This window comes from Bombina bombina, chromosome 3 (assembly GCF_027579735.1).
Source record: "Bombina bombina isolate aBomBom1 chromosome 3, aBomBom1.pri, whole genome shotgun sequence".
NCBI classification, from domain to species: Eukaryota; Metazoa; Chordata; class Amphibia; order Anura; family Bombinatoridae; genus Bombina; species Bombina bombina.
The window spans coordinates 219,088,349-219,115,930 of record NC_069501.1 but is presented as its reverse complement, the minus strand read 5'-3'; the positions used below and the strand labels follow the sequence as shown (position 1 = coordinate 219,115,930).

The 27,582-nt window shown below is 41.2% G+C and overlaps 1 protein-coding gene across 2 annotated transcripts in view; it reads right to left on the bottom strand.

Moving 5' to 3' along the window:
* The window catches only part of CORO6 (coronin 6), a 170,233-nt gene that overhangs the window by 50,184 nt on the left and 92,467 nt on the right, over window positions 1-27,582 (bottom strand). For both annotated transcript variants that reach the window (XM_053706146.1, XM_053706147.1), the window contains 3 exons: window positions 18,296-18,400; window positions 16,330-16,475; window positions 16,069-16,126 (listed from right to left, as the gene is read on the bottom strand). In XM_053706146.1, the coding sequence (XP_053562121.1) occupies window positions 16,069-16,126; window positions 16,330-16,475; window positions 18,296-18,400 (309 nt within the window). The remainder of the gene's footprint in view (window positions 1-16,068; window positions 16,127-16,329; window positions 16,476-18,295; window positions 18,401-27,582) is intronic.

Genomic DNA, 27,582 nt, shown 5'->3' with positions numbered 1-27,582 from the left:
TGGAGATGCCCTACTGCTAGAGCGGCAAAGAGAATGACTGGGGGGTGGAGCTAGGGGGGGAGCTATATGGACAGCTCTGCTGTGTGCTCTCTTTGCCACTTCCTGTAGGGAATGAGAATATCCCACAAGTAAGGATGAATCCGTGGACTGGATACACCTTGCAAGAGAAATTACCATTTACCCCCTAACAGTAAAACCCCCACCAAAATAAAAAAAAACTAACACTAAAAAACCTAAACTACCCATTGCCCCTGTTAGGTACGTGAATAGTATCCCTGCTCATCTGAAACCTTTTCACTGCATCCTAATGCTCTCTCCTCTCCTGTAACTCTCTTTTGGTACGTGAATAGTATCCCTGCTCATCTGCAACCTATTCACTGCATCCTAGTGCTCTCTCCTCTCCTGTAACTCTCTTTTGGTACGTGAATAGTATCCCTGCTCATCTGCAACCTATTCACTGCATCCTAGTGCTCTCTCCTCTCCTGTAACTCTCTTTTGGTACGTGAATAGTATCCCTGCTCATCTGCAACCTATTCACTGCATTCTAGTGCTCTCTCCTCTCCTGTAACTCTCTTTTGGTATGTGTATATGTACTGTATATTGAGCAAATTACTTTAGGTTTTAATTTAGTCCTGCACTTACTGTAAAGTTATCCCAATGTCTTACTTCTAATGTTTTGATAATTGCCATGTGATGTCCAATCCTTATCAATACTTTCTATTATTCTTAAATTTATAGCTGTTATATGCCATAGCTCCCACCTCCTCAACATTTTACTGTCTTGTTTATCATAACTTATCTCACCCTGACCTGACCAGAATCTAACTTTCAATTGGCCTTTTAAATTGTCTTTTGACTTAGCAATCAAGTAATTTAGTGAACCCAGCTGACTGCCCTGTCTATATAGTTAACACTAGCTTGGGCTGTGCATTGCACTGGGGGTGCATTGTCTGGGCAGTATGCATTGTTACAATAGCATATGTTCACATTTCTGAAGTGAACATTTTATAAGTGAGGCACTAAGATAAGAATTATACAAGAATTGGACAAGGGGCAAGACATAAGGCAAGTACTCTTGTAATATTGTGTTCTATGTATCTCATTGTTTCTTTATGCAAGTGTTGCTGTAATACCGTGTCTTATGTGTTCAATTGGTTCCCACTTTTGTAAAAATGCTTAATATATCTTTATATTCCTTTTTGCTACCTCTTGTCTCTATAACAAACTACTTTATTCAATTACTCCTTCCCCCTCACCACCTGCACTGTTGATTAGCTCATCTCTCTTAAACTTGCATTACTTTGTACTCATGAACTTTATCTATTCCTAAACCCTCTCTCTCCCCTGGACCTCATCTCAAAAACAGTCTCATTACTGCAAATCTGTATCTCATCTCATGTCCCTCTCTCTTTTGCTTATACTAGCTGCTGGTGACATCTCCCCTAATCCAGATCCCCAACAACTTCCTAGCCATGCACATCTATGTGCACCGTTCCACAGACTCTGAAAACACACCTCTGGTAACCTTACTCACATTCCTCTTGCATCTAAAGCCACTACCCCTTTCACTTGTGCACTCTGGAACTCTCGCTCTGTTTACAACAATCTCACTTCTATAAATGACCTCTTTATCTCCTGCTCCCTCAACCTTCTGGCTCTAACAGAAATCTGGTTCTCTCCCCTAGACACAGCATCCACTGCTGCTCTGTCACATAGGGATCTCCACTTCAGCCACACTCCTAGGTCTGGTAATAGACAAGGAGGTGGTGTAGGTATTTTACTTTCCTCTCGTTGCACCTTCCAACAAATACATCCCATCTCTTCCCTCACTTTTTCCTCATTGGAAATCCACATGATTCACTTATTCTCTCCCCTCTATAAACATGTTGCAGTCATATACCGACCCCCTGGCTCCTCAACTCAATTTCTAGATCACTTGGCTGCCTGGCTACCATATTTCCTTTCCTCAGACACCCCTGCCCTCATTCTTGGTGATTTCAACATCCCTCTTGATAATCCCACTGCCTCCTTTGTAAAACAACTTCTGCAATTCACTTCCTTTTTTGGGTTATCACAATGGACTATTTCAAGCTTCACAAACTCTCCTTTTCCTCTTTCTGACCACCATCTCCTCACTTGCAACATCTCATCCCTCCCTACAACTTTCCCTCCTTCTACTCCTCACACCAAACTTCACAAAAGCATTATGTCATTAGATCAGCAACAGCTTGCTAATTCCCTCAAACCTCTCCTCTCATCCATCTCCTCCTTCTCCTGCCCTGACCAATCTATCTGCCACTATAATTCCACCCTTACATTGGTCCTTTACAATCTGGCCCCTCTTACCATTGCTAGGAAATCACACACTCATCCTCAGCCCTGGCATACTCCTCTGACACGGTACCTACGCAGATGTTCCCGTACTGCTAAGCGGCACTGGAGAAAATCTCAAAGTTCCGCTGATTTCCTTAATTACAAGTTCATTTTGAACTCCTATTATTCTGCCCTTAATTTCTATAAGCAACATTACTTCTCTACTCTTATCTCTACTCTTTCTTCAAACCCAAAACGTCTGTTCTCCACTTTCAATACTCTTCTCCGCCCACCCCATCCCCTAATACAACTTTTCTGTCAGCTCAAGACTTTGCAAGCCACTTCAATAACACAATCGACTCCATCAGAAATGAAATCAGCTCTCAACATACTTCCATTCTCTCACCCCCTCAAACGCTTGCAATCAACCACAACGCACATAGCCATAAATTTAGTTCTTTCTCCCCTGTTACTGAGGAAGAAGTTTCAGCACTTATACTGCACTCTCACCTCACTACCTGTCCCCTTGACCCTATCCCCTCACAGCTACTCCCCTCCCTCTCTTCTACCCTTACCCCTATACTCACACACATTTTCAACCTCTCCCTCAGCACCGGTATATTTCTCTCATCTCTGACACATGCACTGGTCACACTTATCCTCAAAAAACCTTCTCTTGATCCAACCTGCCCATCCAACTACCACCCTATTTCCCTATTACCTCTTGCATCAAAGCATCTCAAAAAGCTAGTATATGCACACCTATCCAATTTCCTTACATTAAACTCTCTGCTTGACCTACTGCAATCTGGATTTCATCCCCATTACTCTCCAGAGACAGCAATTGTTAAGGTTACCAATAACCTACTTACAGCAAAATCAAAAGGCCACTTCTCTCTGCTTATCCTCCTTGATCTGTCCGCAGCCTTTGATACTGTTGATCACCCTCTTTTGCTCCAAACCCTCCAATCCTTTAGCATTTGTGACAAAGACCTCTCGTGGTTCTCTTCCTACCTGTCAAACCATACCTTTAGTGTAGCCTTCTCTGGGGCTTCCTCTGCCCCGTCACTACTTTCTGTTGGGGTACCACAAAGCTCTGTCCTCGGTCCCCTTCTCTTCTCAATCTACACGTCATCATTAGGTTCCCTAATAAAGTCCCATGGGTTCCAATATCATTTGTATTCCGCCGACACCCAAATTTACTTCTCTGCACCAGACCTATCTCCTTCCTTGCTAACCCGTGTCACTAACTGTCTTTCTCACATATCTTCCTGGATGTCCTATCACTACCTCAAGCTAAATCTCTCCAAAACTGAGCTCCTTATTTTCCCCCCTTCTTCCAAAATCTCCACAACTGTTGACAACTCCATCATTACCCCTACCCCGCATGCCCGATGTCTTGGGGTCACACTTGACTCAGATCTTTCTTTCATTCCTCACATTCAGTCCTTGGCTAAATCCTGCCTCTTCCACCTTAAAAACATCTCTAAAAACTTAAATTATGCTTACCTGATAATTCTCTTTTCTTCAGATGGAAAGAGTCTACAGCTGCATTCATTACTTTTGGGAATTCAGAACCTGGCCACCAGGAAGAGGCAAAGACACCCCAGCCAATGGCTTAAATACCTCCCCCACTTCCCTCATCCCTCAGTCATTCTACCGCGGGAAAAAGGAACAGTAGAAGAAATATCAGGGTGAAAAGGTGCCAGAAGAACAAAAATAACAGACGCCCTACAGAAAAAAATACGTGCGGGGAGCTGTGGACTCTTTCCATCTGAAGAAAAGAAAATTATCAGGTAAGCATAATAAAGGTATTTTCCAGTCAAAATAGGAAACCACATGGGTGCATTTCTGTATTGAACAGAAGCAATTTTGTAATAGACATGCATTAGCAAAAATGCTTCTAATAAAGGCTATAGCTGTTTCAAAAGTGTATTTAAGTATGCACCGTGCACCAGCATTTTAAACACAGCACTTGCTCAGAAAGCCTAAGGTGCTTGTACCATCTGGTTATGACTCAATTTGTTAATTGCTGACATGGTACAAGCCCCACTGATGATCTAAGCAGCTGCATTTTTTAAAAATGTGGGAGCAGTGAAAATATCTAGCTATGCTTCACATGCACGTGCAGAGAAAAATGTTAACACTAAAACAGTGATATCTCTTAATAGAAGCATTTTTGCCAATACATGTATATTGAAGATATGTTTCTTTTAAAAAATGCAATTAATCTATATGCATTTATATTTTGACTGGAATGTCCCTTTAAGTTTTTCTTCATAAATGGAAAGAGTCCACAGCTGCATTCATTACTTTTGGGAAAACAATACCCAAGCTATATAGGACACTGAATGCAAAAACGGGAGGGTACAAGAGGCGGCCCATTCTGAGGGCACCAGGCCTAAAAACCCCTACCCAACAAAATCCTGCCTCGTCCGAAGCCGAGAATAACTTTGAATAAAAGGAAAAAGCCCAAGGACACTGACCCGCAGATAGTCCACAAGCCTTGCTAGAGACCACAGGAACTAGACTCGACTGAGTCAACAGCCTCCAAGAGACACCGTCGCCCTGCAGTCGGTCTTCAAACAACACACCCCTTACTAAAGAAAGGGAACAAACTACAGTATTCTTCCACAAAGAAGAAAAGACACAGAGAAAACATGATTGTACATGTAAAGAGCGGCTAATCCTCCTTAAGGGACTCAAGGCGCTGCTCATTTTATCAACCTCATAAAGAGGAAAGGCTGAGTAGACCTCGCCGTGGATCGAACTTGCAACCCTTGGTTTGCTACAGTGCAGAGTAGCCACAGTGCATTAGTATGCTGAGCTAGCTTCCAGCTAGCATAAGGAACTCCAGAAAAAAAACCTTAAAAGGGCACAAACACAGAGCAAAAAAACAGAGAAACCGGGTTAGCCTAACAGAGACCCAACCAGTCTCATAGAAACAAGAATACAGAAACCACGGGATAAGGCTGGGAGTCTGAAACAGAGAGAGGATCTTCCCCTAATACAATGCAACTGCACTCTAGAAAGCAATTGAAGACTAAGGTCCCCAAGTTGCAAAAAGGTAGCTCAGAATACCAAAATATTCAGAAACGAAACCTCGAGCAGCAAGCTCACATAGGTCTGACGAACAACACCTGAAGCAAAAACACTGCACGCTGCAGTCATCTAAAAATGAAACTGAAACTTAAATACTTGCAGGGCAAGTAGAAAGCAGCTGAAAATAGGATCCTTCAGATTGCTAAGTATCTACTAACCAGCGGATAACGTCACAGGCTATCTAAGAACCGCCAGTCCTTCCCACAAATCTTGAACGTGGAGAAGGGAGAGACCTCAGAGAGGCCTACCGTACCTCGATTGCTCCGAGGACGAAATAGAGTAACAGATCTCAGATCCTGCTCGAACACCGGACCAGCCCAAGCAACAGACATGTCTGATAGACAGGGGGGACAGAAAGACCCCAACCACAAGCCCCCAACAGAGCTCGGATGCCAACCCAATCTGCTCCTCCAAAATAAGGCACTCCCAAGGAGAACCCCCTAGGACCTGGAACAGAGAAAAGTGCAATAGATCCGTAGGAAGACCTGTCACAACTCTCTTAGACATTCTCTACGTAGAGAGATCAATTTCCAACAGGTGGAACAGACCCAACAGATAAGAACAGCATACATGTCCACAAGACATGAAGTCATAGTATGATCAAAATGGACCAAATGAAAAAATCATCCAGACACCACTGTTGACCCAACAGAGAAAAAACTCCCTATGAAGAGAAGCACACTCCGTCCGAAGGACATGTCAGGCCTTAAAGTTTATAACCAGTACCCGAAGGTGGATGTGAACTCGGGACTTCCTGCTGCTAAGTGATAATATATGCTAAAGTATAACTGGCAAGATATCATTTGCAAACATATCTTATGAACCGAGCACAAGATCCATCTGCCGAATATTGTTTTTAACGATTTTTTATGACCTTTTTACTTTTTTTTTTTTTTTGCGCAATCCTCTCTTTTTTTCCCATCAGGGTGGTATTCCTTGTAACCCCTTAAGGACCAGCGACGTACCCTGTATGTCGTTGGCCTTTTTTTGGGACTTGATTGTTTTATAGCGCGGTCTTGCCACCAGCGTTGAGACTGCTCTATTCCACAAAGCCTGCTGGAGGGAGTGCATTAATAGCATGTTCTTGCTAGACTTATGCTATTATGTCCTGAAAAAACCCTTAACGACCAGTGACATACAGGGTACATTGTGGTCATTAAGGGGGTAATATATAATTTTACTTCTTATTAAATTTTATTTTTTATGTCTGCTGTACTGTGCCTTTAACCAGGGAGACGTCCCTTGTAAGATATTTATTTCACTGAGTAAAAATTATTATTTTCACAAATATTGCTCTGTATATTTTTTATCCTGGATTAGGTGTGTTAGGTACCTTAGCTCTTAGCGCCCTCTCAATTTTATTATCTGTTTGGTCATATTTACTATCTTGGGGAGATAGTTGGAGAGTGGCTTAGGTAGTCTTTCAGATTATAGCGCTTTATATTTTGTATATTTTTAACACGGGACTTCCTGCTTGCAAGACCAATGAGCTGAAAAAACTGTGTCGTCCTGAACCAGTCCACCGGATCATAAGTCTCCAGACATCCAAGAAGGATCCAAGACAAGAACCCTGGACCTGGGACCCAGAATCGTCCTAGAATGAACGACACCCCCAGGGAACATAAGATACCCCAATCTGAAGCAATCAGACCTCACAGGGGATGATAACCAGGGAACCCATAGAAAGGGTAAAGGACTCACTCGTAACTCCCAGTCCAAAGGGAAGAGAACACCCTTGGCCGGAGGTCAACAGACTCCTAACAAGGTGCTAGGCCATAACAAAGTCACACAATTTCTCTAGATCCCAAAGACCCCAAGGGCAACACAAAGGGAAATGAGAACAAGAACAGAGTCACCCGAGAGTAGAAAATAAAGGCTAGTCTCCATAATACTTTCAGATTAACGTTCCAGAGGACCACACCCAAGGAAGAAGAATGCAAAGCATCCCAAACCCAGGCAAAAAAACATCCCATAAGCAAAAAGCTTGGAAAAAGAGACAACACCTCCTATCACCCCTGATATGGAGACGACTAACTCCTGAAGAAAGACAGCCTCAAGGCCTTCAATTACTAATTAAGCGGCCAAAGCCACCAGAAAAACCAGAGGAAGTCCAGAAAGTCCCGACACAAAAGGAAGAGAACTTCTAAAAGGAACAAGTCCTAAAAGGACACTTCCAAAGAGACCATGAAAGGCAAAACCATAAGAACGGTGGTATGAAGGACCTAAATCCTCCAAGCCTCCAACCCACAACTGGAAGGAACACTCTAGTTCCCGGAAAAATCAGAAAAGGCTGAGCATGTCGCTGCGGATCTCAACGGAGTTCCGGCCCACTAGATTGAAAGGCAAATGAGGACTGAACCAATCCCCCATGCCCCTAAGCAACCACGGTCCACCAAGTCCTCTCAGGATGCTAGTTGAAGCTTGTAAAATAACAAGTAAACAACACAAAATATATTGTGATCACTAGGCGCCTTCACCGGACCAGCCGGACATAAAAAGGTGCCACATGTCTAAACTAGGCCTCAAAGACAAAAGGATTTATACCCAGTCAGGACCAGCCTGAAACCAAGGGCCCCAGCACTGTAATGGCCATATAGAGTCTCCCCCGAGATGGAGGGATAAAGCTCTTGTAAAAGCAAACAGTGCGACCACAAAATCGCGAGTATCAATTCCAGAGAAGAAAGTTCCTGAAGGAAATATCACACAACAACATGAGCTTTAGACCAATTAAAAATCATGCTCACCGGATAAAAATAAAATAAAAGGCAACCCATAGGTTATCGCCTAGGAAGAACGGACAAACTCGCAGGACCAGCCAAACAGGGGTCCGAGACTTCCAAGCTCAGAACTGGAAAAGGATACACAAATAACAAAAACTATAAGAAGATTACTTCATCCCCTTATGTCTATGCAAGCAAGCCAGTTGAAGATTAAGACTGAGAATCCCCAGACCCATTAAGAGTGGGATCCTCCAGCAATGCCAAAACATGCCTCAGTAGAACACGAAGGCGTGCCAGTCTATAACGAAAGGCGCAACACACCTCCGCTGGGACAAAAGAAAATACCGGCCCCGAAGGTTGACCCCTGAGGCCTCAGGGACAGTCGCTCCCCCGGAGGGCTGAACTGGACCAGGCGATCCCATACCTGACGAGCCCCGGTTAACAGAACACTGACAATATCATAAGCACACACCCAGGAGGTGCAGATGCGCCAGCGCCACAGATATGGCCATGCGGAACCGTGTCGTAACCTCTGGTGGGAACAGGCCACACTCCATAGAAGGATAAGTAGCGTTTGGGTTACCTGCATGCGTAGTAAGAGTTGGTAGTAGGGAACTCGCCTCTTGGGAAATAGAATCCCCAGAGGCGGATGGCTCAGTGGGCACCTGAACAGAGCACTCTAAAACGGAACATAATTTATGGGCATGTTTCACCGGGCCAATTCATATTCTTCGCAAGAAGTAGAATATGAATCAGAGACATCCATCTCCAAAAAATCAGAATCCTCCATAACTGGGATACTGAATAAAAAATGGACTAATAAGAAAAATCTAAACAACCCTTTACACCCCCAATGGCTGGGGCACTCACCACCTCCAGGGAACCATACAACAGCGGACCAGGATTTCTCAGTCGCCACAAGGTCAGGAATGCGGGAAATGGAGAGCCAAAATAAGGCCACGCCCAATCACAAGGTAAACCGTGCAGTTCATGCAAAAGCGTGCCCGACCGTAAAGGCCGCGTCACTAGACATAGGCCATTATGTTCCAAAATATCCATGTGCCGAAGCAACACTACACAGTAGCAGACAGAATCACATAACAAACAAAATTATAAACCCCCCCTGTTCAATAACCCCCATCAGGAGATATTAACCCTTGATTCCGTGATACAAAAAGGAGCCTCACTGAGACACTATGTTAAAGTTATCCCCAAAAGGTTGTAGCCCCTCTCGGATAAACAGTTGTAATTACAATACTTCCATGATGAAAGTAAAATGAAAGATCTTACTGGAATCTACGCCGCAGAACAGGAACACGGCCCTTCAAGTGTGACTGATGGTAGCATCGCTTCTGCCATGAACTTGAGAGAAAAAAGCAGGCAGCGAAACTCGTCAACGCTGATTGCTTGTGAAGCTGTTAATATGAGTCCGGATGGTTTTGCAGAAATACTCTCCCTGCATCTCCGGACTCTAACTTTCACCCACACTCTAACTGAGAGGCTGACAGGACTACTTAAAACTCCAGTCCCATGCCGAAGAGTACTACCCTCCATAAAAGACTATCGAAAACTTCTGACACTTCTCTGCCCACCTCCTGGGACGAAAGGCAAAGAATGACTGGGTGATGAGGGACGTGGGGGATGTATTTAAGCCTCCTGGTGGCCAGGTTCTGAATTCCCAAAAGTAATGAATGCAGCTGTGGACTCTTTCCATTTATGAAGAAAATTAGACCTTTCCTTACACAAGACACAACTAAGATTTTAATCCACTCTCTCATCCTTTCCTGTCTCGATTAATGCAACTCTGTCCTCTCTGGTCTCCTCCGCTGCAGCCTAGCTCCTTTACAATCCATAATGAATGCCTCTGCCAGGCTCATCTTCCTTACATGTCACTCTTCATCTGCTGCACCTCTCTGGCAATATCTTCACTGGCTTCTTCTTGCCTCCAGGATTAAACACAAAATTCTCACTCTGACATACAAAGCCCTCAACTGCACTGCCCCCCCCCCATATCCCAAACCTTGTCTCCAGATACTCTCCCTCCCATCCACTTCACTCTGCTCATGACCTCCTAACTTTCCTCCTCTGTTACCTTCTCACACTCCCGTTTGGAGACTTCTCCAGACTGGCTCCCATCTTGTGGAACTCTCTGCCTCGCTCCACAAGACTCTCCCCTAGTTTTGAAAACTTCAAGCACTCCCTAAAGACTCTACTGTTCAGGGATGCATACAACCTACACTAACCTTTCTTTATTATACTGTTTCCTCTCCTCCATTGCTTTCTCCTTGAACCCCCTTAACATGTAAGCCTAAGAGCCATGCTGTTTGTAGATCATCTTCTTTAGAGCTGACTACAACAGTGCGACTCTTGGCTCTCTACCCGTCTGATCCCTATAAATGTTTCCTTGTATTCTGCCTATGTTTATAGCGCTGTGGAATCTGTTGGAGCTCTACAAATAACCGATAATAATAATAATAAAAATAATAATAAAGGGGCATTTGTATGGGCATTGCCCTTTAAAGGGCCTTCAGCTCTTTTACTGCCCTTAAAAGGGCAATCAGCTCTTTTACAGCCCATTAAATCCCTAACCTTAAAAAAAGAAAAAGAAAAAAAAGAAAATCCGAAAACTAAGCCCCGCATAGGAAACTCCCCGTCGCTGAAGTCCAGCGGAGGTCTTCTTCCAGACGGCTCCATCATCTTCTATCTTCAGCCTGTGCGAAGGCGGCGGACCTCAGCGGTGGTCTTCAGTGTCGGCAATCCTCAGCAGCGTGGAGGCTCCTCTCCATCAGATCTCCGGTGTACACTAAAAATGTAATGCAAAGTACCGCAATCAATTAGGGGGTACCTTGCATTCCTATTGGCTGAAACTTTGAAATCAGTCAATAGGATTAGAGCTACTGAAATCCTATTGACTGTTCAAATCAGCCAATAAGATTTCAGTAGCTTTCATCCTATTGGCTGATTTCAAAATTGCAGCCAATAGAAATGCAAGATAACCAAATAAATATGGGGTACCTTGCATTCAATCTTCAGTGTGCGACGGACGATCACATGAAAAGGAGCCTCCACACCGCTCATGACCACTGCCACTGAAGACCGCCGCTGAGGATCCGTGCATTGGGGAAGCCAGCTCCGCACCTCCGCTCTGCGCTGCTTTCAATCCGGATGAAGATAGAAGATGATGGAGCCGCCTGGAAGAAGACATTCTCTGCCGGACTTCAGGAATGGTGAGTACCTATTTGGGGCTTAGTTTTAGGATTTCATTTTTTTTAAGATTAGGGATTTAATGGGTTGTAAAAGAGCTGAATGCCCTTTTAAGGGCAATACCCATACAAATGCCCCTTTAGGGGCAATGGATAGTTTAGGGTTTTTTAGTGTTAGGTTTTTTATTTTGGGGGTTTGGTGGGTGGGGGGGGTTTACTGTTAGGGGGACTAAGTATTTTTTAAATGGAAAAGAGCTTTTTAATTTAGGGCAATGCCCTACAAAAGGCCTCTTTAAGGGCTATTGGTAGTTTAGATTAGGGGGTGTTTTTTTGGGGGGGGGGGATTTTTTTTCTTAGGCATTAGGTTTAATTTTTTTTTATTTTTGATAATTTTGTTTATTTTTTTTCTGTAATGCTAGACCTTTTTTATTTTATGTAATGTTAGATTCATTTTTTGTAATTTGTTAGGATTTTTTATTTTAAGTGTAATTTAGTAATAATTAGGGTTAATTTAGGAGGTGTTAGGTTAGGGGGCTTAGTAATTAAATTCATTATTTGCGTTGTGGGGGGTTGGCCGTTTAGGAGTTAATAGGTTAATTTTGTTAACCTTCAGGCTTCCCCACTTTCGCATCTGTAACTTTCAGCCATGCAGCGCTGAAAGCATAGAGGTGCAAGAACAGAGCTTCCAATATTGTGGTTTGTCTGGGCAATCTGTCAAACTCTATTGACTTCTGGTCCGACACTTGGGCGTATCCCGTCACTTCCTTGTTTTGAAAAGTTGTAACTGGGTGTCCGGTGCTCCTGGACGACCCTAGGAGGAAATGAACTCAGAGTAGTCAGACAGAGGGTGATGCCCCACTGGGTACTATAATTCCTCCTACGGAACCCCAGTTACGTTATCCGCTGCATGTTTTTGTCTGTAATAATGATTTCCGTGCATTGGAGAGGGAGCTAGAGGGAAAGGTAAGAGCAGGTGACAATGTGGGAGCCAGAGAATTGACTGTGTCTACACAAACATCAAGGCTATAAGTGGTTTTGTCTCTACACAACTGATATGAACAAACCTGCAAAAGAGCTGTCAGATAACATTATCACTTGGGTATCTATCACTATATGTACCTAATAAAAAAGGAAAGATAAACAAGCAAGCCCAGTACCCTATTAAAGTGAACCCTGCTAAATTCCTCCGTCTTTTGTTAGATGTGCATAATCTATAGCTAGATTATAAAGCTCAGTTTGTGTGGTTTACCACTTAGTAGCAGGGCTGCTGTTTTTCCTAAACACTTCACTATAAAAGGACAATTGACTGGGGTAGTTCTGGATGACTTCAACAAAATAGTATTTGGGGATTTATGCATGAATAAACTGTAAAACGCAGTAAAAATGTGCTCCATAAATTTATATATTAGTATTATATATATATATATATATATATATATATATATATATATATATATATATATATATATATAATATACCCTCTCCACCCCCATTTAAAAAGTGTCCAGGAATCTTCTGGGCAAAAGGTGGTAACCCTATGCAAGGCCCATAGGGAAAATTACAAAACAAATTAATACAGCACACAGAGAAGGTCCAGCACTCACTTACAAGCTCTCAGCTAAGATTAAAAGCAAAAATGGAAGAGTTAGTTACCGCATCTGGCCAAATGGGATAAGCCCAGGTACCATGTCAAGGTCTCATCCAAAACCTGAGTCCCTAAACAGCCACATAATGCAAGCTCTCAATCCAACAAACTGGGAACACGGCTTATATGTAATCACCCTAGACATATACAAATATATATAAATCAATATATGCACTCTCTGGATTTATAACACAGCAATCTTAAATATGTTGTGATGTTTCAAGGCATTCACCCCTTTCTCAGACAATCAAAAAGTAATACAAACAGTGTTTAAAAGTGTAACAAGCCCCTCCTCCAGCAAAGTCTAACCAATCAGCTAGAGATATGACAAGTGATTTCATGTGCACGTTGTCTTGACAACTTCATATAACATAAAAGCAATAAAAACATAAACAGTGTAATGTTGCAAATCAATAATAAGGTCCTCAGACAGTAAGAATATGTATTCATGTGAAGTGTTAAAACAATTATAGAGTGTTGACACCAATGTGTTAAATAGTAATGTGGAGTAATGGACAATCATATATATACACACACACCAGATATCTTTATATCTGTTCAATCAACTCTAGTGTGTATTTAGACCACTTATATTATATCTATGGATAGCAATGTTATTTACTCACTGTTATAGGGCCAGTAGAGGAGTGGATATGTGGACTCAACATAAAGGGGCCTATGTATCAAAGGTCTTGCGAACCTGATCCGACAGACCTCGCTAAATGCGGAGAACAATACGCCGTCCGTATTCAGCATTGCACCAGCAGCTCACAAGAGCTGCTGGTACAACACCACCCCTGCAGACTCGCGGCCAATGGGCCGCCAGCAGGGAGGTGTCAATCAACCCAATCGTACTCGATCGGGTCGAATTGTGGCGATTCCTGTCCGCCTGCTCAGAGCTTGATAAATGGGCCTCAAAATGTCAAATTACACAAAAGCAAATACTATCAGTAATGACTATCCGTAGAGATATCGCTCCAGTATGGCCTTTCTAGTCCAACCTGTAATTTCATACCAGATTCAGGATAGGTTTATTCCCGACTTAGCTTTAGTAAACATACGATACTTTCTGTCAATTGGATTAATAGGATTAGTTATGACAGGACATTTCGCCATACCTTTTTATGTGTGTACATTGGAGTTGTCTGGCAATTGTGAGCGCAGTAAGTTAATGAGTTAGACATTTTGACACTGCTACAATTCAATATGCCTTGCTTGATCTATTGATATACGTATTATACAGGATAGTTTCAGCTCCCGGCCCTGACGATATTTTGATTGGTCTCCATAGCAACATATGATGCCTGATTACAGCTATATGATGAGTCATGACATGACACTGTTGCCGTACCCCTTGAGTGTATGAATCTATGCCATTTAGTTATGACAGTTGTGTATAAATATCTCAGCTGTGTGGGTATAACGAGCGTGATATCTTGACACGGTAACATGTTGTTATTATATGTAGGAGATAAGATCGATACATTCTTAGGCTCTGCTGTCTCGGTGTTTGGTCTCTATAGCAACATATGATGCCTGATGCTGAATGGATTAAAATGATGAGTCATGACATGACGTTATTGCCACGCCTCCACCCCTCATGTTTGTGATTCTAAGCTGTTTTGTAATGGAGACTGCATGAATACAGTGAGTAAGATACTTATTATCTGCTATCAAATATAAGTGGTCTAAATACACACTAGAGTTGATTGAACAGATATAAAGATATCTGGTGTGTGTGTATATATATATATATATATATATATATATATATGATCGTCCATTACTTCACATTACTATTTAACACATTGGTGTCAACACTCTATAATTATTTCATCACTTCCCATGAATACATATTCTTACTGTCTGAGGACCTTATTACTGTTTATGTTTGTATTGCTTTTATGTTATATGAAGTTGTCAAGACAAAGTGCACATGAAATCACTTGTCATATCTCTAGCTCATGGGTTAGACTTTGCTGGAGGAGAGGCTTGTTACACATTTAAACACTGTTTGTATTACTTTTTGATTGTCTGAGGAAGGGGTGAATGCCCCGAAACGTCACAACATAATAAAGATTGCCGTGTTATAAATCCAGAGAGTGCATATATTGAATTTTTCTATTTTGGCTGTTTATGCACCCTGGTCTATAGAATTTGGCGAGTGGGAGTGCACTTTCTACTAGCTTTATATATATATATATATATATATATATATATATATATATATATATATATATATATATATATATAAAGAACAATTATTGTAATGTGAAATATAATATTTCCATGTCAGGCTATTGTACTTGAGAAAATGTAATCGGGTTTGCGCACGAGTAGGGTGTTTTTGTATTTTCCCCATTTTTCTTGCCCCATTGACTTCTATAGGGGAAAACATTAATGCGATCGTGATATTCAAAGTTCGTGTTTCTGCACGCGTCTAGTTAGCGCGTGAGCAAAAACATTTTACTTTCAACTTGTAATATGAGTGCTACCTGACGCACGCAAAAAGCTTACTTTTAGACGAGTTAAAGTGATGTAAACTCTCCTCTTTATAAAATCAGATCCGGAATGTTAGTGATATTTTAGATGGAATTTAATTTATCAGTTGTAATGAGGATGTGCTATAACTATATATAACTATATATTAAAAACGGAGGGGTCAGACTAGAGAAGGAAATTTAAGCTTTAAATAGTAGAAAGCTTCCACACTCAAAAAACAAATCCCATAAATCCCATAAAAAAGTAGCTCCAAGCAGACCACTGTTTATAAAAACATATCAAAACAGAACTACACAGGTATAACCACAACAGAGGGCATGGATCTACCCAGCTTTCCTTGAATTGTCCAATAGTAAATGATTATGGTTAAGAAAGAAGTCAACAGTTATGTCAAATGTGTTGTAAAAAGAAACTCCTATCAAGCAACATAGAAAAAAGGGATTTATTTAATTATAAGCTGTAAGGGTATAAGCAGAGGTATAATATAACCTGGTCTTTTGCTTCCAGGAATGACTAAACTAATTGTAAGAATATTCATTTGTAGAATGTTGGATAATAAAGAGTAACCATTTTCACACTGTACCTTTCGGGGGACGGTCATGACGATGGGCTCACACTTTCTTTCGTGTAGTTTAAAAAACCTGTTAAAGTAAAGGTAATAAACAACATTATATATTTTCACAAAGATTCTGCATCGGTCATGAAAATATGTGCAACTTATCCTAAAGTGAGCACTTTTCAAAGTCAAAATCAATAATGTTAATGGTATCCTTAAGCCTTTGTCAATATGTTTCTGATTTGCTAAGTTGAAAAACATAAAATAGATTCAGTTTAATGTGTTCACCTGGCAATTTCACATTTACTGACATCCAAGCCCCTTTTAGGCATAAACCCCATTCCTCTTTGAGGCTCCTTGCTACTGAAGGTGCTTAGGTAATGGACATAGGGTGCCTCAGAAGTTATTTCAAAGTATCGGATGCTGCTATCTCCCTGTAAAGAAAAGAATACAGTAAATATGATTTAAAGATACAACGGTATTTTTAGATACTTAACCATTACTTAATAATGTGCAGCAACCATCTATGACAGTAAAGAAAAAAACTTGGTAAATCTGTAGCGAGGGCTTTTCAAAATAATCTGGAGAATAACTGGTATCAATCATAATATAAAATACAGGCATTATAGCCAATGTGTAAAACTGTAGTACAGGTCATTTGTCATTTTTCAAGGCGAAACAGGGACATTTTAAAATAGAACAACCTACTGTAGATGCGCCTGAAACATTAGGTAATGTTTCTGATTCAATATAAGTTTAACTCAAAAACATGAGTGGTCTTTATGTTTTCAAACATCCTTAGCAGAAGAAGCGGAACACATGAGGTTCAGCATCTTGGAAATCAGTTTAAGATATTTGATTTGGTTTACAAGCATATAAATGCACACTACTATCACAACTCCATATGCATAACTGGTCTTCAAATTGTCCTAGATATGTTGAAATTGCATCATGCAACATATTTATCCTATCAGCAAGAGGGAGGATTAGAATCAGGGACATACAAGTAGGCCTTGATGGCACCAGCAGGCAGTTTTCTTAGGACATCTTCCTAGCTTGATGATAGACACCTTGGCTAATCCTCCTATACGCTCTGCCAAGCAGTAAACATTGGTTAGGCCTGCTTCATTGTCTTGCTGTTATATTTGCTAAGTCTCGTTTTTGGTCGTTTGCATTATGAAAGTCCTCTGCCTAGCCAGACAAGGGACAGAGGCTTTGGCTGAATCTCAGTTGGATCTCTAAGCTCACTTCCTGGCCAGGACAGATATTGAAGTATTGAACAAATATTCTGCCAGCAGCCTAAAGATATTCCTGCGATGCTAGGAATGATCATATATAAAATTATAAACGTAACTACCTAAAAAAAAATCCCATTATGGTTGCTAAATTAAAAAAAAAAAATTAATGTGCTGTTATTACTTATTTTGCTTTCTTTTTTTGTAATTTAATTCTGAAAACTGTGCTTTGTCCATTGCCCTTAGTAAAGCTGTTGTGCATTGTGTTGTATCCAGAAGACCTGCAACATATTACACAGTGACTGCTCACACAGTGGGAGCTCCCTTTATCTGGTACAGGTACTAAGGAAGACGTTGCTCCAAGCCCTGGTAGAAACACTGTAGCCGCTCACAGCGGTACAATCCAAACAGACCACGTGTCGCACACATGCGCCGTCACAAATCAGCGTGGTGCACATCCAAAAGAAAGAGGCCAAACCAGCCTTAGCATGAACAAAAAAGTATAGAAGAAGACGGCACTCAGGATCCGGGTAAAACGTGAAATTTATTTAGACCATTAAAAAGCAACACTCAAAAATATTGACTAAGTGCCGCACTGCGTGAAACGCGTCAGGACCCTCCCCTCAGTTCGTGCTATTTTGTTGAGTGTTGCTTTTTAATGGTCTTTTTTAATGGTCTAAATAAATTTCATGTTTTACCCGGATCCTGAGTTCCATCTGCTTCTATACTATTTGCTCCCTTTATCTGGCCCTAACTGGCCAAAGCAAAAAGAAATAAGATGAACAATACTCAAGCTGCTTAATGCCCTTAGACTTAGAAGCAATGCAACTATTGTTAACAAAATGGTATGTAAAAATGTACATGACAATGTTATTTAAAGTATAAATACATAGACAGTGTATTTAAGTATATCTACATCTCAAGATGCCTAAACAGCAGACCCAGTGAAGGTAACAAATAAAATGAATACACTTGTTGCGCACATTTTTTAAACAGAAATTGAAATAAAGATATGTTACCTTTCCACAGAGGTAGACAATATTTGAATCAGAATCATAGAAAGGGAGTAGCACTCCATTGCTTGTGTCCATTTCTTGCAAGGCTATGGGTTCATCAAAGTTTTTCTACATTCAGAGAGACAAAGAGAAGTTTAGAATAAACAGACTTTGGTAACGAAAGTTTAGTTAGGCAAGGGTTAGCTCACACCTGAATTAAAGAGACATGAAACCCAAAATTGTTATTTAATGATTCAGATAGAGGATAGGATTAAATATAAAAAGGTACCAATTAACTTCTATTATCATCATTTACTTTGTTCTTGTGGTATTCTTTGCTGAAGAGAATGCCTAGGTAGGTAGGTTGCACATATCTGGGGAACTATATGCATTTGAGCACTAGATGGTAGCAGTGTTTGCAGAAAGTATAACTGTTAAAACTATTCTTTTAAGACTGCTACCACATAGTGCTCCAGACGTGCATGCTCCTACGCCTACCTACATACTTTTTAACAAAGGATACCAAAATAATTAAAATAAATTTGATAACAGAAATATACTGGAACTTTTTAAAAATTGTACAATGTATCTGAAAAATAAAATTGAGGTTTCATGTCACTTTGTTTACTAGTTAATGCTAAGCAAAACAAACCATTAAAAAGAGGAACCGCTTAATGTTGCCCTAGTTGGAGCACTTAATAAATCCGTATTCCATAATCCCTAGTTAACATCACCAGTCAGGTCACAGACAAGAAGTGCTAGTGTTTAGGGCAACAACATTTATATCTCCCAGCTCTCTAGCTTTGTAATTAAATTGTGGATAACTATACATAAAGGGTGTGGTGTCAGAAACTTTGAGTAAATAGAGTTTTGTATGAGTGTAAAAGAACCTGATTATGGGGTATATTACAAGTGGCACGCTATCATTTGCACATTAGCAATATAGGGTTTTTGTGGCTGTTTGCGTGCAAGTTAAATTCCGCCCTTATTACAAGTTTAGATTAAATGCAAATGCATGAGCACAATCGCAATTTACGCTAAAATGATTACCACGACTTTAGAGCTCTGGTTAACTGTTATGCGAGTCAAAAAATTGTCACAAAATACATTTAAAAGTAAAGTTACACTCATAAAAACACCATCTAATAAAAAAAATTTTTTTAAAAATGCAATAAACAGTTATAAGGGCTCAAAGATATGAGATGTCAGGAGTTATAAAAAAAACAGGCCAAACGTGCTTTTACATTAGGGATCCATAGGAACACATGAATAAATATATGTCTGTACATAAATATATATGCATTTATTTCTATACATACATACATACACATCTCATTGCAAAACTGAGCTCCTGTTTGCGCGAGCTGGAAGCTATTTTTTTTTTTTTAAATGAGGCTCCATTAAAGTCTATAGGGGGGATATGATCCTGCTTTCGCAACTTCACAAAGTCTTTTTATCTGCATGAGGATGCGAGCACAAGAGAGCAAAAGTTTTACTTGCTAACTGTAATAAGTAACTGGGCGCGCGATGATAAAAAAATAAAATTGTGCGTCACTCTAGTGGAGGGGTAGACAAACTACAGCCCAGGGACCAAACCAGGCCTGCTTCCTGTTTCTGTGCTACCACAAGGTAAGAATGATTTTTACATTTTTAAATGCTTGTGGAAAGAAAAAAAAAAAGACGAATTATAATTAGCAGAACACAAAAATTATATGAAGTATAAACTTCAGTGTCCATAAATAACGTTTTATTGAAAACCAGAAAATCAAATGTATTAATTTATGTATGGTCTATAGCTGCTTTTAGACATATAAGGCAGCTAATAGTTTTTTTGTTTTGTTTTAAATTTAAAATAGCGTAGCCTGCAGGAACCTTTTTTACATACAATAGAAAAGAAGCGTACACATCATTTAATACGTCTGAGTACTTTTCAGGTTATATTTAGTACTAGTTTAACATTCTATCATCAACCAAAATTAAAATGTATAGATTATCTAGTATGTATTTAGAATGTAATAACTGTGCATATTAATGGTTTAGGTTTATGACAAGTGGTGCTAGCTGGTAAAGCATAGTTTTAAATTGGAATAAGTAAAACCGAATCGTAACATTCTAGTTTTCTGACTACATTAAAAAGTGACATAAATGTCTTATGACTTATTTAATTTTACAAAATGTACAACAAAGTAACAGTGCAAAACTGTTACTGCGTGTTCTCATCTTTCTTTTTTAGTTTCAGCCTTTTTATGTAAAAGATTATAACATTGCCCTTTAGCGCTGCGGAATCTGTTGGCGCTCTACAAATAACCGATAATAATAATAATAATAGGAGGTATTGTGTTAGTTTGCATTATGATACCCATAGCTATGGTTTTGTTTCTTCTTTAGAGTATGTCATTTAAATGATCAGTACAAACAAGATTATCTGTATAAACCTTGTCACCTCACCACACATCATGCTATAACACAGCAAACCACCTCCAAGCCTTGTAGCATTATTGTCACAGTATCTACCACTATCCAAAGTACTTATCTTTTGGGGTTCCTGATTTACACTGTAGTAAAGAGGCAATGGGGCATATGTATCAAGCTTCTAATGGAGCTTGATGCCCTGTGTTTCTGGCTAGCCTCCATAACCTGTCCGCCTGCTCTGAGCACTGTGAGCAGGCAGACAGACATCGCTGGAAATCAACCTGATCGGGTTGATTGACACCCCCCTGCTGGCGGCCTATTGGCCGCGAGTCTGCAGGGGGTGGCGTTGCACCAGCAGCTCACAATGCTGAATACGGCGAGCGTATTGCTCGCCATATTCAGTGAGGTCTGTCGGACCTGATCCGCACTGTCGGATCAGGTCTGACAGACCTTAATAACTAGAGGCCAATATGGAGGCTTTGTATACTAACCCATTCAACAAGATACCAGGATCTGATTTTATATTTTTTTTTAGCAAAACTGTCTATTAGCTGGATTATGGTACTTTAAAAGGGCATGAGAGTTACAAATAAAGTTTTATGAATCAGATAGAGCATACAATTTAAAAAATCAATTTACTTTAATGAGCAAAATAAATTTGTTCTTTTTGTATGCTTTGTTGACTGGCATTCCTAGGTAAGCTTAGGAGTGTGCACGTACACTGAGCACTATACAGCAGCAGTGTTGACAACAAAAAAACAGAATTTATGCTTTCCTGATAAATTACTTTCTCCAACGGTGTGTCCGGTCCACGGCGTCATCCATAACTTGTGGGAATATCTCTTCCCCAACAGGAAATGGCAAAGAGTACAGCAAAAGCTGTCCATATAGTCCCTCCTAGGCTCCGCCCACCCCAGTCATTTGACCGTCGGACAGGAGAAAAAACAGGAGAAACTATAGGGTGCCGTGGTGACTGTAGTTAAAGAAATAAATTTAACAAACCTGATTAAAAAACCAGGGCGGGCCGTGGACCGGACACACCGTTGGAGAAAGTAATTTATCAGGTAAGCATAAATTCTGTTTTCTCCAACATTGGTGTGTCCGGTCCACGGCGTCATCCATAACTTGTGGGAACCAATACCAAAGCTTTAGGACACGGATGAAGGGAGGGAGCCAATCAGGTTACCTAAACGAAAGGCACCACGGCTTGCAAAACCTTTCTCCCAAAAATAGCCTCCGAAGAAGCAAAAGTATCAAATTTGTAGAATTTGGCAAAAGTGTGCAGGGAAGACCAAGTTGCTGCCTTGCATATCTGATCAACAGAAGCCTCGTTCTTGAAGGCCCATGTGGAAGCTACAGCCCTAGTAGAGTGAGCTGTGACTCTTTCAGGAGGCTGCCGTCCGGCAGTCTCATAAGCCAATCGGATGATGCTTTTCAGCCAAAAGGAAAGAGAGGTAGCAGTAGCTTTTTGACCTCTCCTTTTACCAGAATAGACAACAAACAAAGAAGATGTTTGTCTGAAATCCTTTGTTGCTTCTAGATAAAACTTTAAAGCACGGACTACATCTAAATTGTGTAACAAACGTTCCTTCTTTGAAACTGGATTCGGACACAAAAAAGGTACAACTATTTCCTGGTTAATATTCTTGTTGGAAACAACCTTTGGAAGAAAACCAGGTTTTGTACGCAAAACGACCTTATCTGCATGGAACACCAGATAGGGCGGAGTACACTGTAGAGCAGATAACTCAGAAACTCTTCTAGCAGAAGAGATAGCAACTAAAAACAAAACTTTCCAAGATAACAACTTAATATCTATGGAATGTAAAGGTTCAAACGGAACCCCTTGGAGAACTGAAAGAACTAAATTTAAACTCCAGGGAGGAGTCAACGGCCTGTAAACAGGCTTGATCCTGACCAAAGCCTGAACAAAGGCTTGAACATCTGGCACAGCCGCCAGTCGTTTGTGTAACAAGACAGATAAAGCAGAAATCTGTCCCTTTAGAGAACTCGCTGATAATCCCTTATCCAAACCCTCTTGTAGGAAGGAAAGGATCCTGGGAATTTTGATCTTACTCCATGAGAATCCCTTGGATTCACACCAACAGATATATCTTTTCCATATTTTATGGTAAATCTTTCTAGTTACAGGTTTTCTGGCTTGTACCAGAGTATCTATCACAGAATCCGAAAACCCACGCTTTGATAAAATCAAGCGTTCAATTTCCAAGCCGTCAGCTGGAGAGAGACTAGATTTGGATGTTCGAATGGACCCTGTACCAGAAGATCTTGTCTCAAAGGTAGCTTCCATGGTGGAGCCGATGACATATTCACCAGGTCTGCATACCAAGTCCTGCGTGGCCACGCAGGAGCTATCAAAATCACTGAGGCCCTCTCCTGTTTGATCCTGGCTACCAGCCTGGGAATGAGAGGAAACGGTGGAAAAACGTAAGCTAGGTTGAAGGTCCAAGGCGCAACTAATGCATCCACTAGAGTCGCCCTGGGATCCCTGGATCTGGACCCATAGCAAGGAACTTTGAAGTTCTGACGAGACGCCATCAGATCCATGTCTGGAATGCCCCATAATTGTGTCAACTGGGCAAATATCTCCGGGTGGAGTTCCCACTCCCCCGGGTGGAATGTCTGACGACTCAGATAATCCGCCTCCCAGTTTTCCACTCCTGGGATGTGGATCGCAGATAGGTGGCAGGAGTGATCCTCCGCCCATTTTATGATCTTGGTCACTTCTCTCATCGCCAGGGAACTCCTTGTTCCCCCCTGATGGTTGATGTAAGCAACTGTCGTCATGTTGTCTGATTGGAATCTTATGAATCTGGCCTTTGCTAGCTGAGGCCAAGCTTTGAGAGTATTGAATATCGCTCTCAGTTCCAGAATGTTTATCGGAAGAAGAGATTCCTCCCGAGACCATAGACCCTGAGCCTTTAGGGAGTCCCAGACCGCGCCCCAGCCCACTAGACTGGCGTCGGTCGTGGCGATAACCCACTCTGGTCTGCGGAAGCTCATTCCCTGGGACAGATGATCCTGGGTTAGCCACCAACGTAGTGAGTCTCTGGTCTCCTGATCTACTTGGATCACTGGAGACAAGTCTGTATAGTCCCCATTCCACTGTTTGAGCATGCACAGTTGTAATGGTCTTAGATGAATTCACGCAAAAGGAACTATGTCCATTGCTGCAACCATCAATCCTACTACTTCCATGCACTGAGCTATGGAAGGTCGAGGAACAGAGTGAAGAACCTGACAAGCGTTTAGAAGCTTTAACTTTCTGACATCTGTCAGGAAAATCTTCATTTCTAACGAATCTATTATTGTCCCCAAGAAGGGGACTCTTGTCGACGGAGACAGGGAACTCTTTTCTATGTTCACCTTCCAGCCGTGAGATCTGAGAAAGGCCAGAACGATGTCTGTGTGAGCCTTTGTCTTTGAAAGAGACGACGCTTGTATCAGAATGTCGTCCAAGTAAGGTGCCACTGCAATGCCCCTTGGTCTTAGAACCGCTAGAAGGGCTCCGAGTACCTTTGTGAAAATCCTTGGAGCCGTGGCTAGTCTGAATGGGAGAGCCACAAACTGGTAATGTTTGTCCAGAAAGGCGAACCTTAGGAACTGGTGATGATCTTTGTGGATAGGAATATGTAGATACGCATCCTTTAAATCCACGGTAATCATAAATTGACCCTCCTGGATTGAGGGTAAGATCGTTTGGATAGTTTCCATTTTGAACGATGGTACTTTGAGAAATTTGTTTAGAATCTTTAAATCTAGAATTGGTCTGAAGGTTCCCTCTTTTTTGGGAACTACAAACAGATTTGAGTAAAAACCCAGTCCTTGTTCCACAATTGGAACTGGGTGTATCACTCCCATTTTTAACAGGCCTTCTACACAATGTAAAAATGCCTGTCTCTTTATTTGGTTTAAAGATAAGTGAGACATGTGAAACCTTCCCCTTGGGGGTAGTTCCTTGAATTCCAGAAGATAACCCTGAGAAACTATTTCTAGTGCCCAGGGATCCTGAACATCTCTTGCCCAAGCCTGAGCGAAGAGAGAGAGTCTGCCCCCTACTAGATCCGGTCCCGGATCGGGGGCTGCTCCTTCATGCTGTTTTGGTAGCAGCAGCAGGCTTCTTGGCCTGTTTACCCTTGTTCCAGCCTTGCATCGGTTTCCAAGCTGGTTTGGTCTGCGAAGCATTACCCTCTTGTCTAGAGGCTGCAGAGTTGGATGTCGGTCCGTTCCGGAAATTGCGAAAGGAACGAAAATTAGACTTATTCTTGGCCTTGAATGGCCTATCTTGTGGGAGGGTATGGCCTTTACCCCCAGTGATGTCTGAGATAATCTCTTTCAACTCTGGTCCAAAAAGGGTTTTACCCTTGAAGGGGATATTAAGCAATTTTGTCTTGGAAGATACATCCGCTGACCAAGACTTTAGCCAGAGCGCTCTGCGCGCCACAATTGCAAACCCAGAATTTTTCGCCGCTAATCTAGCTAACTGCAAAGCGGCATCTAAAATAAAGGAATTAGCCAACTTAAGTGCATGAACTCTGTCCATAACCTCCTCATATGGAGTCTCTCTACTGAGCGACTTTTCTAGTTCCTCGAACCAGAACCACGCTGCTGTAGTGACAGGAACAATGCACAAAATGGGTTGTAGAAGGTAACCTTGCTGTACAAAAATCTTTTTAAGCAAACCTTCCAATTTTTTATCCATAGGATCTTTGAAAGCACAATTATCCTCGATAGGAATAGTAGTGCGCTTGTTTAATGTAGAAACTGCCCCCTCGACCTTAGGGACTGTCTGCTATAAGTCCTTTCTGGGGTCGAGCATAGGAAATAATTTCTTAAATATAGGAGGGGGAACAAAAGGTATGCCGGGCTTCTACCACTCCTTGTTCACTATGTCCGCCACCCGCTTGGGTATAGGAAAAGCGTCGGGGTGCACCGGAACCTCTAGGAACTTGTCCATCTTACACAATTTTTCTGGAATGACCAGGTTGTCACAATCATCCAGAGTAGATAAAACCTCCTTAAGCAGTGCGCGGAGGTGCTCTAATTTAAATTTAAATGTCACAACATCAGGTTCTGCCTGTTGAGAAATTCTACCTGAATCTGAAATTTCCCCATCTGACAAAACCTCCCTCATGGCCCCTTCAGAGTGGTGTGAGGGAATGACAGAACAATTATCATCAGCGCCCTCCTGCTCTACAGTGTTTAAAACAGAGCAATCGCGCTTTCTCTGAAATTCAGGCATTTTGGATAAAAAATTAGCTATGGATTTATCCATTAGTGTCGCCAATTGTTGCATAGTAACAAGCATTGGCGCGCTAGAAGTACTAGGCGACTCCTGCGTGGGCAAAACTGGTGTAGACACAGAGTGAGATGAAGCAGAACTATCTTTACTCTCCTCATCTGATGAATCATCTTGGGCAACCTTACTATCTGTGGCAGTACTGTCCTTACTTTGTTTGGACGCTATGGCACAATTATCACACAATTTGGAAGGGGGAGACACATTGGCTTCCATACATACAGAACATAGCTTATCTGAAGGTACAGACATGTTAAACAGGCTTAAACTTGTCAATAAAGTACAAAAAAAAACGTTTTAATTAAAACCGTTACTGTCTCTTTAAATTTTAAACAGGGCACACTTTATTACTGAATATGTGAAAAACAATGAAGGAATTGTTCAAATTTTACCAAATTTTCACCACAGTGTCTTAAAGCATTCAAAGTATTGCACCCAAATTTTCAGAGCTTTAACCCTTAAAATGAAGAAACCGGAGCCGGTTACAGGTTTAACCCCTCTACAGTCCCAGCTACAGCCTTTGCTGCGACTTTACCAAACCCAGGGGGGAATACGATACCAGATGAAGCCTTCTAGGAACCTTTTCAACTACTTTCAGATCCACACACATGCAGCTGCATGTCCTGCTCTCAAAAGTAACTGCGCAGTAATGGCGCGAAAATGAGGCTCAGCCTACTACAGTGAAGGCCCTTCCTGACTGAAAAGGTGTCTAAACCAGTGCCTGACGTTAAAAAACGTCCCCAAAGTTTATAAGTGTGAAATTCAACCTCAATCTGAATAAAATGCCCAAATAAAGCAATCGATCTTGCCCATAAAAGTGTCTACCAGTTTTATAGACCATATTAAGCCCTTTATTCTGTTTGAGACTAAGAAAATGGCTTACCGGTCCCCATGAGGGGAAATGACAGCCTTCCAGCATTACACAGTCTTGTTAGAAATATGGCTAGTCATACCTTAAGCAGAAAAGTCTGCTGTTTCCCCCAACTGAAGTTAATTCATCTCAACAGTCCTATGTGGAAACAGCAAACAATTTTAGTTACTGCTGCTAAAATCATATTCCTCTCATAAACAGAACTCTTCATCTTTTTCTGTTTCAGAGTAAATAGTACATACCAGCACCATTTCAAAATAACAAACTCTTGATAGTAGAATAAAAAACTACAACTAAACACCACATACTCTTAACCATCTCTGTGGAGATGTTGCCTGTGCAACGGCAAAGAGAATGACTGGGGTGGGCGGAGCCTAGGAGGGACTATATGGACAGCTTTTGATGTACACTTTGCCATTTCCTGTTGGGGAAGAGATATTCCCACAAGTTATGGATGACGCCGTGGACCGGACACACCAATGTTGGAGAAAGTAAAATTGCTAAAAACATAATACAGTGCTCAAGATTTGCACATTCTGCTTTTTTAAATTCTTTATTTGACCCAAGAACGTTTAAATTTGACTTTCACGTCTGTTTAAAAATTGGACAAGATCATTCAGAAACAAAACAATCTTTCTGTATTTAACTAGTATTTATTGCAGCGTTCTTTGGATAATCTTCTAATTATGTTTAGTTTATCAGATGTGT